At 39.9% G+C, this 14,553-nt stretch overlaps 1 protein-coding gene across 1 annotated transcript; it reads left to right on the top strand.

The window, feature by feature from the left end:
- Positions 1 to 2,142: 2,142 nt before the first annotated feature.
- Positions 2,143 to 13,458, top strand: ccr12a (chemokine (C-C motif) receptor 12a). The gene is made up of 2 exons (XM_012858980.3): positions 2,143 to 2,347; positions 11,204 to 13,458. Exon 2 carries the CDS (start codon positions 11,218 to 11,220, stop codon positions 12,280 to 12,282), a length of 1,065 nt encoding a protein of 354 aa, XP_012714434.1. The 5' UTR covers positions 2,143 to 2,347; positions 11,204 to 11,217; the 3' UTR covers positions 12,283 to 13,458.
- Positions 13,459 to 14,553: the final 1,095 nt, after the last annotated feature.

Here is a 14,553-nt window from a genome sequence, read left to right as displayed (position 1 = left end):
TACTCCTTAAACGGTTATCCAATCGGATGGCGAGGGTAATAAACTCATCTAAGGTGCCCGGCTCTTCCAGGCGAGCCAGCTCATCCTTGAGACCCTCATCAAGCGCTTGGAAAAAAACTGATTTAAGGGCGTGAGGTTCCCAACCCGCGGCGGCAGCCAGAGTGCGAAACTCAATAGCGAAATCCGAGACGCGGCGACCGCGCTGTCAGAGAGCCAGCAGCTGGCGCGACTGCTGAGCTGGATCAGACTCAGCCGCAAAAACCATCTTAAACTCGGAAACGAAATCATCAAAGGTGCAGCCGAACTGTCGGCAATCGGGAAAGCGGGCTTCGGCCCATCTTAAAGCTCTCCCGGTTAATAGGCGTAAAATAAAAGAAATCTTGGCACCGTCTTGGGCGTACGTGCGTGGAGAGCGATTGAAAACTAAGGCACATTGAAACAAAAAACCCCCGCAATCCCCATTGTCTCCAGAAAACTTTTCCGGACAAGGAGAGGAAGTCTCCGGGGTAAGTGGGGGTGGTTCTGCAGCCGCAGGCTCGGGAACAGAGCTAGAAAGCTCGGGAGCACGGGGTGGGTTAGCAGCGCGCAGTGTTTCAGTCAGCTGACTGAAATGAGCTGTCAGATTCTGCAGCTGTTCCTGGGTTGATCGGACCGCTAGCTCAAGAGTATGAAGCTGCTCCTGCTGGGCAGCGAACTGTCTTCCTAGTGATTCTGCTGGGTCAGGGAGGCCAGATTGTTCTTCTGTCATGGTTTTTTTAATGTGTTTGGCCCACATGCAGAGATCACTTGGAGACAGAAGCAGGTTTAGAAGTTTATTGTTAAACGTGCAAGACAAGGAGCATCAACGTGGATTGTTTGAAGGGACGGTATGGAGGAAGCGAGTGAAATCTGCGGAAAAGAGGCAGAACGTTAGACGTCGGACAACTCTCACGCCTAAACGTCTTTACGGAGGGGTGGGAGGGCTTACCGCGTAGCGCAGGAACCGAGCCGGGGGGAGTGGCATGGAAAGACGGGCACAGGGGCAGCCTCCCGCAGATGACTGAGAGGCAGGTGGGCGGTCCGGCGGAGTGGAGAGGGATCCGAGCAGCAGCGGCGTGAAGGTGATCCGTTGACAGCCAAGAGAACCAGATGGAGGAGCGGGTTCCAGAAGATCAATTGTCGGGAGACCTGACTGACGACATCAGGGCTTGGAGAGCCACTTGGGACGGGACCCAAGGCGGAGGCAGACCTGGAGCACAGGAGACTTAGGTTAGACAGGGAGAAACGAGAGAGATGTCAGACGACAAAGGGCCACTGAGTTTTACCACTTTAGGTTAACAATCTGGCATCTCTCGGCTGTCTGAGCGCAGTTCTTATAGCGCCGCCGCACGCCGCTGAACGAGCCGCAGGTGTGTGTCTCCGCCCACCAGTCAGCTCGAATCACCTGCCAGGAGGGGAGAGGGAAAAAGACTGCGCTGGCCGGGGAAAACACAGTGCAGTCTGCTGAGCCCTGACACCATATATATATATATATATATATATATATATATATATATATATATATATATATATATATATATATATATATATATATAAATAACTAAAGATGTATAACTTTATACATGACTCACAATTTTTCAAGTGACTCGCAATTCTCAGTCATTTCAGTCTGTCCCATTCTTTGTCCACTTAAACGTACTGTCTTAATGAACCAACATTATTAGACAAGTTTTTGCTGAAAGATTAGGAATGAAATTACCAAGGACATTTATTACTAATCATTTCTATAGCTCACACTTCTCATTTTTCCTTCAGCTGGGGCTGCTATGTCCATTCCAATACATTTTTTTATTTATATAGCGGCAATTCACAACACATGTCATCTCAAGGCACTTAAAGTCAAATTGTCTTGACATTTTGCATAGTATATTTTCACTCCTTCACCCAGGAGCTTGTCTACTGAAAATGTAATGTCAGTTAAACCAACTGACAATTTTTATATTTAGCTTCAGCAGACTCTTTTGCACTCCATACAGGAACTTCTCCAACTGCTCATCATGCTCTTTGCATGTTAAACACCACAATTTCATCAGTGTACACTCTTGTTCCTACTACAACTTCTATGATGGATTTCATTGACCTGTTGAAGATCTCTGGAGCAGATATGATGCCTGGAAGGCTGAGAATACAAGGTTTTCCATGTGATGTATTGAATGTGCAGTATCTGCTAATTAGGTCATGCTGTCTTTGCCAGAATCCTTCAAAAGCACAGAAGAACATCTCTTGCCAAAGTACAGCCCCCTCTGATTTATGTAAATACGTGTTAGGTCTTGACCACAGTCCATAGCATATCTGCAGAGCTGCACTGGTAAGTATAGCTTGGCTTAATGCATTTTGAATGCTTGTGTTAACTTAAAAAGAAGTCACACAAATTGTACTGTGATATTTACAGTTTGAAAAACAATCTGAGAAAAACATATTTAACCATAGACGTATCTGCCACTAGAGCCGCAAACACATTTTTAGACGTATCTGCTTTACTAACTTTTTGTTAATAATCTGATGGTGCTAATGTGTAAACAGGATAGGACAAAAGGTGTCACAGATAATTTAAAGGCTAAATTTCTTTGTAATACATTGTGGAGTTTTTCAAACACATGGGTAAATGGGCATTTTCATTGGGTTTACCTTAACAACTTCCTTTGAAAAAATATTTTCTGACTAAATCAGGTTTTTGGGAGAATGTTGATTCTTAAGAAGTGATGAAGAAAGGTTTAGTGTTTGTTAGACTTCACTATAATGTTATCCACATATACTGTGGCAATGTCCAGTGGAGCTACTCTTATTTACATGGGAAAAATAAGTATTTAAAATTCTGGGGATTTATGTATCGGGACGTAATTATAATGAGTAGGAGTTTAGGAGTTTGCCAGTTTCTATTTATTTGTTATTTATTGAAAAAATAATTACAAAATGGAAAGATTTTGTTTTTGAACCTTTGCTTTTCCATTAAATTGTAGGAGGAATGTAGCATCCAGGAGCTGCATAGCAGATGTAGCACCTAATTTATTTCTGATCGTGAACAACTATGACTTGCCCTATAAACAAGGGATTTTGACAGACTGACTGTCAAAATAAGTATGTGTTTATACAGAACCACCTATTCTTTCTACAAGTTATTAGTTAGTAATGGAGAAGATTAGCTGTTTTTTTTTTTTCAGATTTTGTATTCTATGTTGTTTTTTGGTACAATTGAGGACAGCTTCGAAGGGGGAAAAACTCCCAGTCCCAAACAACTAGATTTATGTATTTGTTCAATCTTTATATTATATTTGTACTCTCATTGAGATCCAAGACCTCAAGATTATTTTTATTACAACCTAATTCAACATTACTGGAATTAAAAGAGGATGTGTCTTAACAAATGACAGTGAATCATTTCTGGTCAGAAGTTAGGGAAAACAAGTGTTGCTCAGGCACATGAGTCTTGATTGCTTCATGCTGCTGATCAGCAGTTTCTGTTCTTGATTTTAGAAAACGGTATTAGTGTGACAAAATAAACACGGATCACTGGGTAAAGTCTGCTATTTCAAAACTATACTTCTCAGTATAGCTATCAGCACTTAAGGAACTGTGTTTTAATAGCTTAGCTTGATAAGATTTATGCATTTGGGTAAGTGGATTCAGTTACTGAAGAATATATGAGAGTCAAACTACAGAAATATGAGACTAGAAAATAAAAAATTACCTCAAGGTACATTTAAAGAGGTTACAATATATGTAAAAGATGTTTGATATTTTGAAATAAATCCTTTTAGGTCTTAAACATTTCAGAACCACATACTCTTCTACTTCAATATATACTTAATCCAGTCCTTCTTTGTAGTCTGGTAGCTTCCTAAATCTTATCAAATTATTATTGAATGAGAAATACATCAAAGATAACATGCAGCACAAGGCACTCACATTAATTGCTCCAAATCAAGAGCCAAAACGGGTAGGAACCAAAGATCTCAAGGTCCTGCTACAACCATTATTCAAAACCTAAAGGAGCAATCAGCAAAATCTCACCACTTGGTGGGCTATTGAGCACTGTCTGTAGACCAAAACAAGATGCATGACAAGTCTCTCTCTACCTCCACTCCAGCTGCAACCCAGCTCCCTCTTCCCCCTCCCCTTCCCACGCCTCGCCTTGTGTCCACATTTTTGCATAGGCAAGGAAAGTTTATTTATATTGCACTTTTCAGTAATGATTCAAAGTGCTGTACATGAACAGAAAAAACATAGGAAAATATTACATAGGAAAGGAAAAAAAATATTACAGTAACAAATAAATATCCTAAGTAAATCTTTGACTAGACTTCTTTCATACATTAACAAACATACAGAAATTGATAAAAATCCCAGTTCTTAATTATATCTATTCATAATAAGAAATAGGCTAGGTAAATCCTTGGTGTTTCTCACCAAAAGTAATTTTGTCAAACTTTTCTAAAGCTATAACTAGAATAGCTTCTTTTGTTTTATTTCACTGGAACAGGCATCATCCCTAACATTGCAGAGCTTAATTAGTTCTAGTTATATGTTACCAAAAGAAAAACATTACATTAAGCTAAGTAAATCTTTGATTAGACTTTAGTTTCACTGAAACTAGTTTCATCACTAAAAATTCTAACCTTGTTCCTATTCGTACATTAACAAAATCCTTAAAGCGACAACCTAAGATCTCTGAGCTGACATTTCTGAACTACAGCTAAAATAGGATACAAGCAGAGTACAGGGGGAGCACAGCAAAGGTGGTGTGTGTGCCTGTGATTTAGTGTAATCATGTGTGTGTGCACGCATGTTAGTCTAGGTCTGTGAACTGCGGCAGATAGCCCTCGCAGCCATAGTCATTGCTAGTGATGGCACATTATGAAACAGTTCACCTGCACCCTGTTTCAGGTCACTGAGCATATTGTTTGTATAACATCCAGGACAAATTAAGATTGTCTGCACTTTCGAAGCCGACAAGGGGAGGCCAGATTCTGATAACAGCATTTGTTTTGAAGCAAGCAGACTCTTTATTTTTTTGTCTGATTTAAAGACTTACTGGTTCTTCTCAATGGTGATTCCAAACAGCCAAATTTGTGGTAATTCTGCCAAAGTCGAGCATCCAACTTCTCCAAGATCTATTCCATCCTGCCAGCGACTTCCGGAACTGCTGGCCTGCAGTTCTGCTTACACAGCATTTTAGTTCGAGTGTTGGGAGCAGACATATCCTTCACATAGTTCAGCCTTGACATGGGCCGAAACAGCTGCAGACGTTTTTAGATTGTTCCAGGTCAATCTTTTTTCTTTTTTTCCCAATGTCCTGTCTAGCAATGTGGCCATAAGAATTGTTGTCTTATTGCCAAATAAAGCTAGACAGATTATGCTTTCACAAGTGGAGCAGTCAGCTTTTGACATAGTGCTCCGCTTGATTCATGCATGTAAATAGCTTTATTATGATTCATGTGGGACGTAATCACATTATGTGGACAATGGGAAAGTAGAAGAGTAAAGGGAGTAGACGAGAAAAAAAGAGAAGAGGTGAAAGAAAGAGATAAAAGGGAGAGAGTCATAAAACGCCATGAGTCTGCTTCATCACCTGCAAAGAGAGATGTAAAAAGAACAGCACAACCAACAGATATAGTATAACAGATACAATGAAGTAACACCTTGATATTGTTGCTGAATTATATGTATTATTTAATCTGACATGTATAATGTGATAGGTGAGAGAAAGTAAATGTTTAAATAAATAAATGATAGGCATTCTGTATAGAAGTGAACACTGAGTACCTGGAACCCAACTTGAGATGTTCTTGGGAGAGGGAGCGGAACGGTAACCTGACTCTCGCCATATGGATTACGCTCCGCCTAGCTCCACTCACATCCATCTGGGACCTCTCCATAGGAATTACCTTTTTTGAAGGCTGGGCCTCATCAAAAATCCTTGCATATGATTGGATAAGCCACTTGTCTGTCATCTTTATCGACGTGCTATTTCAACCACTCACACCGAAGCTAACCCGTGATGCTGTGAGAGCGACGCAGGAAAAAGCAAAACTTTTTTTTTAAATGTGTTTGCGGCTCTAGTGGCACGCGTTTTATTGACAGTGAGCTGACAGGAAGAGGGGGAAGACAGGCGGCAAAGCGCCGCGGGTCGGAGTCGATCCCGGGTCGACCGCGTTGAGAACAAAAGCGTTGACCGCTCCGGGGCGCGTCTGCATCCGCCGCGGACGCGCCCCGGAAAACAAAACTTGCCAAATCCGGTCGGGAGAAGGGCGAAACCATCGTTTCCACCAACAAAAGCCTTCAGAGCCGTTCTCTGATGTTCTTTTAATGAACCAATATTAGGTAGATTGGACAACACGGAAGAAATAGCAACATCAATGTTAATGCTTGCTTCCTCGATGCGAGCCGCCATTGCTATCTGAATCAAAACAGTCTCACGGTCGCTTCTCCACTACGTCACATCTATGAAACTCCAGCCCTGCGTCCTGATTGGCTAGACAATAAAATTGGTTAGAGAAATCACTCTCTATGGGAGATGTCCCAGATGGATGTGAGCGGAGCTAGGTGGAGCGAAATCCATATGGCGAGAGGAAGGTTAGCGAATCGGACCCAAACCTGTTAAAAAAAAACTATCTCATTCACAAACATTCCCACCCTAGTGCCCCACTTACAACGCATTGGCTTATCAAAAAAAAAAACCCACAATCCACCTTACCTGCTCGGCCCCGAACCCCCATCCACCCCCGGACCAAAAGGTCAATCTACATGCAAATCGAAACTCTAACAAGGTCTCGCATGCGGGCACGCCCGCCGACAGGGGAGGAACAAACGGGTCTGTTGTCCCGGGCCCAGGAGAGAGGGGGGGCCCAACACTGACTCTGACCAGCGCGCGCGCGCGCTGCTTTGCAGAAGCTGCATTAAACTCTCCCTCACGGCACTCTGCTGCTCCCCCTCCCCTCTCCTATATGGCTCAGCGGCGCCAGCCAATCAGCACGCAGGCTCAGCCCGGCCCGCCCACTCTGCTCCCAACACAAACATCCGCGGTGCTGTTCAAATCAGACCCGGAGAAAGAGAGGGACTGCACGAGCGGAAAAAAACATTAACAGGGAAAGAAGCGCCATTTGGCTAAAATTTAATACCGTAAATTAAATCATGCTGTATGGTTTGTAAAAAGCTGGTTGAATTCAGTGTTAACATTAACAAATTTATATAAGCACGGGAAAAACCATGGGCAAGAAAACGTTGGGCAACAAACGGAGAGAGGAGAGGAATCTTCTCTCATTGCCCCGACAGACCCACAGACGTCTCTGACTGAGGCGTTTCAGCCCTCCACAGGACATCCAGGTAGATCAGATTGGTCTTCAGCAGCAGTTCATCTTAACTTTCAATGTAGATATTATCTATCATATGTTACTGGAGCCCACACAGAAAATTTAATTAAGACTTTGAAAGAACCCAGTACATATATCCTATTAAAAAGTGTTATTTAAGATAAAATAACATTTACTAATTCTTTATTTATCCCACGACGGGGAAATTTATAGGATTAAAGCAACAGGCAGGTGCACACAACACAGACAAAGTTACATAAGGATTGAAAGATATAAGAGGTTGATTTGGGAAAAAACCCCACTATGAACATAAGGTTATTATTATTATTATTTAATTGTAATAGTAAAATAAAAATCACAAAACTCCGAAGGTCAACAGTTTCATGATACATCAAGCTTAGGGACTGGCTAATATACAGCAGGTCAAAAAAAGGCCATATTTTTGCTGCAGTGTTTGCTGTTCTCTGATGAAGAAAAGATTAACTAGTGCACGAAAATCAATAGATGGGTTGAAAATATCCAGTATAAAATACAGAGATTTCCAGGGCATGAAGTACACAGTTAAGTTGACTTTTTTTTAGTGTGTGTGTGTGTGTGTGTGTGTGTGTGTTTGTATGTGTGTGTGTGTGTGTGCGCGTGCGTGCGTGTGTGCGCGTGTGTGTGTTGGCGGCAGGTGTAGAGGGGGGCCCAAAAAGACTGCGTTGTCCCGGGCCCTAGCAAAGCTGTCAGCTGGCCTGCCTGCGGGTCTATAAAACTGGCAACTCTACACTACTCCAGACATTTTAAATCAAGAAAGCTTCCTGGATAGGAAGTGAAACATCTTCAGCTTCAGAATAGAAGTCCATTTGCTTTATTTTTTAACCTTTTTTTGGATTGAGGATGTAGCAAGCTTTAAGGTTTAGTCATTGAGTCCTATCTCAGTAAGACAGAGTCACTAGGGCAACCTCTACAGGCGAGTGCAACATCGCAAAATTTATGGACTTTTACCAAAACCGCCTTTTGTTTTGTTGCCATGAATTCCTAGAATAATTTGCCCAATGAGATTATAACATGTGCTAGTTTTAATATGTTTGCACACCTGCCACAAAATGGCTATTATCTAAGTAGATTTGCACTTATTGTGATGAAAGGGAGTAAAATAATAGTTTTTCTATGCTAATAGGATTATGGTTTGAATGGTTTTAGTTCGGTCATCAGAACCTTACAACACCGGGCCGAGCATGTCCCAACTAAAACAGAAGGGAAGCACAAGGAACAGAAACACATCAGAGATGCCCTCCAAACCTGTGTGTACCCTAACTGGGCTTTTGTCAAATCAACAAGAAAATCCAAAAGACCCGCTGCAGAATATAATGGTAAAAAGAATAAACAAAAAACATTGTCATCCCATATGTTGCTGGAGTCTCTGAAAACTCAAGAGGATTTTCTTCAAACACAAAATCCCAGTACATTTCAAACCAAACAGGACCCTCAGACAGAGGCTGGTGCATCCCAAGGACAAAACACTACAGACGCAGCCATGCGTCTCCACAGACACATGGCTCAATACAAGAGAGCTACCTCCTCAGGTCAAGACTCTGCTGTCCACCTACACCTTAAGGACAAAGGACACTTTTTTTGAGGACCAAAATGTTCACATTTTGGACAAAGAAGACAGATGGTTTGAAAGGGATGTGAAGGAAGCCATCTACGTTAAGAGATAAAAAACAACCTTAAACAGAGGAGAAGGCCTTAGGTTCCAACTCTCAAAAACTTACAATACAGCTTTAGAATTAATTCCGGCCAATCATCACCTCAATTCTCACCCTCATATGGGTGATCAAAACATCGCTCCTTTAAGACAAGCCAATAACGACCCTAACGACTCCTCGTTACAGAGGAGTGGACCAGTTTCTGTTCAATCTGCTGGCTTAATGTCTTTAACGACCGCCCATTACTAAGGGGTGGACCTGTTTCTGTTTAATTTGCATGTTATCTAAGCCATTACAAGGTCTTTGTTGGGCAGTAGTATAAAGCTTGTTACTCATCATTACTCTAGACCTTTTGAATTGAGAAAGCTTCCTGCAGAGGAAGCGAAACGTCTTCAACTGCGGAAAACAAGTCCAGTTGCTTTGTTTTTTTACTTTTTTTGGAATGACCATGACCTGGATGACTGAGAATCTTTACCAGCATTCAGGATTTAACCCAGTCAAATGCCAGACATTGTTTCAATTTGTGGGACACTGAGACAGGAGTTTGAAATGCAGCACAATCCAACACAAATGGGGATATCGGGTCACCCTTGCCACTTTACTCACTCTGTTCCATTTCCAAATTGTTAAGCCAGGTTACTCACAGCCATATAAAGCCAATTAACTTCCTTTTCAATTAATTCTATTTTTTTATTTATTCATTTGTTTTGTTTACTGCTTTAAGTATTACCTGCCTCATTTTTTCACCTACCAAGATTGACAAGTTACATCAGGTGGTCAGCAACACAGGAACACCACAGAGGACAGTACTCTCACTACTACTTTTTTTGAGACACAGGCCTGTTGTGTGGAAGCAATCATTATAACTGGAATGGCACAGGAGAGCTATAAAATAAACTACTGTGACAAGAAACTGGGCAGGCGGGACTCAGTCAAGAAAATCAGTCAAGAGGGCAGAGTTATCCAAAAACACTGGGCTGAGGCAGAGTCGACAACACAAAATACTAGGTCAAAAAGTCACTAGAGGCTAGAAAGCTTGGGGAAAAAGGCTAGAACACTTACTGGTAGAAACAAAGACGAACTGGCATGGAAGGAAAGGAACAGACTAATTAAATACACCCAGGAGGAGATGATTGTGAGCAGGTGTGTTCAATCAGGCTGGCAGCAGACTGTAGAAATGAAATGAGAAAATTACTACCTGTTTGTGGTGCAGCTCACCTCTTGCTCAATAACCACTGGAAACCTTCTAAAGCCCTTTTGAATGTTATATTTTCACTGTGTTTGTGCCAAATGGTGAGAGGTGGGGGATACTCCAGTCTTGTACCAAGGCAAAAAATAGTCGTACACCAAAAATATTTCTCTTTATCACTTTTAGATAAAACATTTTAGAATGCCAGAAAAAAGATTGTTATATTCAATTTTATCCAACTTTACACTCTGCAAGAATAATAATTAAATATATAAAGATACGATTTGAAGAATTTCACCCCAATGGTTGCTACTTCTTAATTCTGAAACAAATTTACACTGATGTCTGATAAGTTTTGTTCTGACCTGATAATATCATGTAAAATGAAAATATTGCCAATGAGCATCTGCCAAAATTGCAGGAGGACTGTCTCTTTTTAAAGATTCAGTTCATTTGATTCAGGTTCCTTGAAGAGGCAACTCTTTTGCCTCCAAAATGGATCTTGATCTTCTTTATTAGCCTAATTTAGTCATTACAAATTGTTTTGGTGATATATATTTAAAATCAAAATGCACTTTAATGATAAAGAAAGAAAAGGTCACATCCGTAGAAGAATTTCATTTTAGGTTAACTGCAAGACTAAGTCAAAATAGTGAAAATAAAGTTCTACATATAAGTTCTATATGTTTAATACCTTAAAGGTGGATTTAAAAAGTTGCAAAATGATTTTGATGTTGAAGCACAAACTCACTGTCCAACTGATTTGAATAAGTTCATGTTATGATTTTAAAAAATCTAATAGTGTCTGTTTACATGTTTTACAGAACTAAGTATGTTTGACTTTGTTTTTTATTTGTGAGTTTGTTCAGATTTATGTATTTCTGTCAGAATGCTCAACCCTATGTGGGATTTACAAGAAGGTTCATTTTAACCTAACTCTATTGTGACTTTTATATTTCTTTGTTGTGTCACAGGAGAAATATCCGCCATGGATGAGGATGATTATAGTTATCAGATGTTCCTGAACCTTAAGAATGCAACAGACACAACTGATCTGAGCTACGTGGTCAGTAAAACTGTTGAACTGTGTACAAAGAAAAATGTTAATCAGTTCGGTGCAAAATTTATCCCGGTGTTCTACTGTGTCAACTTCCTCCTGAGTTACTTTGGAAACGGGTTTGTCCTTCTCATCATCTACAAATATGAGAAGCTCACCTCAGTGACAAACATCTTTCTGCTGAATCTGGTGCTGTCTAATATCCTTTTTGCCTCCAGTTTGCCTTTCTGGGCTGTTTATCATTTATCTGAATGGATCTTTGGACAAGCTCTGTGTAAAATGGTCAGCAGTGCCTACTTTATAGGTTTCTATAGCTCAATCCTCTTCATCATACTCATGACATTTGACCGATACCTCGCAGTGGTGCATGCACTTGCAGCTGCCAAGAGAAGAAAAAAAATGTATGCCATAATTTCTTCTATTGGAGTTTGGTGTGTCAGTATTGTTGCGAGTGTTAAAGAGTTGGTTCTTCGAAATGTGTGGAAAACCCAATTTGATGGATTGCTGTGTGAGGAGTCAGGGTTACCACCGAGGAGTATGGAACGCTGGCGTTTGGTCAGTTACTATCAACAGTTCCTGGTTTTCTTTCTCTTACCTCTGATAATGATCATGTACTGCTACATAAGGATCACAGTGCGCATTCTGTCCACCCGCATAATACAGAAGTGTCATGTCATAAAGCTAATATTTGTAATTATCTTCACCTTTTTTGCCTGCTGGACACCCTACAATATTGTAAGCCTTCTTCAAGCAATTCAGATTTCAGCTTCCCTAAACGATGGGGAAGAAATACCATGTTCTGACTCAGAAAAAATAGATTATGCAATTTACGTAACCCGGAACATTGCATACTTGTATTGTTGCATTAGTCCCATGTTTTACACATTTCTAGGGAAAAGGTTCCAGAGTCACTTCAAGAAACTGGTGGTTAAGAAGATTCCTTGTGTGTCCCAAAACATTACTCTCAACAGCCAGAGCACCAGAAGCACATCATAGAGGACACCTCTATGATGTGCTTATTTATCAATGTTGAACAAATAAAGTGTATAGATGCACATTGTCATAATGCACTCTCTTAACATGTACAATAATCTGCATTGGTGGAAATAATTTCCTAAATTTACTCTGATTGCTGTAGCATTGTGGCATAATCAGATGTGACTCTTAGTGTCCCTATTTTTCTGCAGGTCAACCCAGACTGTCAGCTTGTGGGGAAAATGTTGTTATACTTGAGCCCACACTAATCTAGACTGTTTAATTATAACTGATTTCAAAGAAATGTTATGTCACACTTATAAATGAATACTTTTCTTGTATGATTTTGCAACTACTTTACAAAGATAATTGTCTTGTGTAAGGTATTTTCAAAGGGTTTTAATGAATATAACAACCATGGAGATTTTGTCCCAGGATTTTGTGTGGAATTATCTCTCTCCTGGATAAACTTGGTTGAGGGTTTGTCACTCACCGCTGAGTAAGCGAAGGGATTGACATCTGTTGTCAGCTCACCACACTGAATGTCTCTTGAGATACTAACCATCTGATACTAACCATCTTGAAGCTGTAACTATATATGACAGGATGTTCCAAGAAGTCACAACAATTTGGAAGCCGGACATCTCAACAACACATGGGAAGAAAGAGGAACAGAAAGAAAGAACCAGAACAATTGAGAAATGTGAAGATCCACTCTCATCAAGGCAATTTGGCAGAGGGCTGAAAGTCCTGCGCTTTGCTTTCATCAACATCCCCTGTATATATGCCTGCACCATTCCTGCTACTAATGTGGTTTTTAGACTGTTAATTGAGTATACTGTATGCTACATATGGAATCATGTTTATCTTAATCATTGCTTTTGCCTTTGTAACTGATTCACTAGTCATTGATAGTAGTAGTTTACTTTTTTGAGATTCATCTTCTAGTACATTAATGGGTATAAAATTATTTTCTACATGTATTAATTAACAGTATTTGAAGCTCATTTAGATTTTTTCTAAAGGGCAGAAATGTTTGCACTGATCTCCTTAGGAATCTAAAAGCTTCTCATTTGTAGTGGATCATCTTAAACAGTTATTTTACATGCAAATGATGAATCAGAAATCAGTCTGGAAAAACAACATAGGATAATTTGTCACAAAGCAGTGTTGTAATAAAGTGAATCTAAAATAATATTGTTGTGCAATTACGCACTGTTTAAAGTTATTTAATGTTTATTAAATAACCCTCTGTCTGTTAAGTATTGTCTGGTGACGATCAGCTCTTAAGCTGATATCAAGACAAGACTTGAAAGGGATGAATTTGAGCACTAGCGATCTTTTAACAGCAAAACCTGCACACACATAGAATAAAGGAGTGACAACCAGTGCCGGGCCGAGCCTCCTGGGGGCCCTAAGCAGAATTTTATTTGGAGGCCCCCCTCCCACCACGCAGAATCACCTATGCTAGAAGATAATTGACACAAATGTCACGCTATGATGTTATAGCGAAAATTAGAAACTAATACACTGAGGTTATGTATCAATACAAAATAAATAAACAATACTTAAAATACTTTACTCTTTTATTAAATCTTCTGAATACAAACTGTCACAAAACATATCAAATTTCATCATAATTCATTCATTCATTCATATCAGTGGTCCCCAACCTTTCTATCACTGTGTATATATATATATATATATATATATATATATATATATATATATATATATATATATATATATATATATATATATATATATATGTGTGTGTGTGTGTGTGTGTGTGTGTGTGTAGTGTATTAGAGGCTTCCTCGTAAAATTGCGCCGGTGTTTGTTTAGCATCAAAGTTTAACATCATCTCTGCCAGTAAATGAAAATGCACATGGACAAATAAATAAAGAAGGGGAACCTGCAATTTCACATTTCTTTCACTATTATCTTAATATACGTTAAAAAGAATTGTTTACTATAATTATAAAACACTACATGAATGTTGTTTTTAAACAGTTGAAATAAAGTTTCCTTCTCTCCTCTCCCTCACTCCCTCTGTCGGCATCCAAAGCCTTAACGCTCTGACTCTGGTCACTATGGTAACGTTTAAACACGCCGTCAAAGAACGATACATATACTCCAAAAAAAGAATAAAAAGTGCACGAATTTAACTCACCATAACACAAAATTAATGGGAGTTGATTTGTGCTGGTCACCACCATACCGCCGAGAGACAGAAGAGGAGATATAAGCTAAGCGCCTGAGCTTCATCTACAACAAACTCACACATTATAA

The sequence above is a fragment of the Fundulus heteroclitus genome, unplaced genomic scaffold (genome assembly GCF_011125445.2).
Source record: "Fundulus heteroclitus isolate FHET01 unplaced genomic scaffold, MU-UCD_Fhet_4.1 scaffold_601, whole genome shotgun sequence".
In the NCBI taxonomy this organism is placed as follows: domain Eukaryota; kingdom Metazoa; phylum Chordata; class Actinopteri; order Cyprinodontiformes; family Fundulidae; genus Fundulus; species Fundulus heteroclitus.
The sequence above is the reverse complement of the archived record's forward strand: the minus strand, read 5'-3'. Positions and strand labels throughout refer to the sequence as shown.

Excerpts from the sequence above, each read along its gene's own strand:
- ccr12a (XM_012858980.3), top strand. The coding sequence starts at position 11,218 with ATGGATGAGGATGATTATAGTTATCAGATGTTCCTGAACCTTAAGAAT.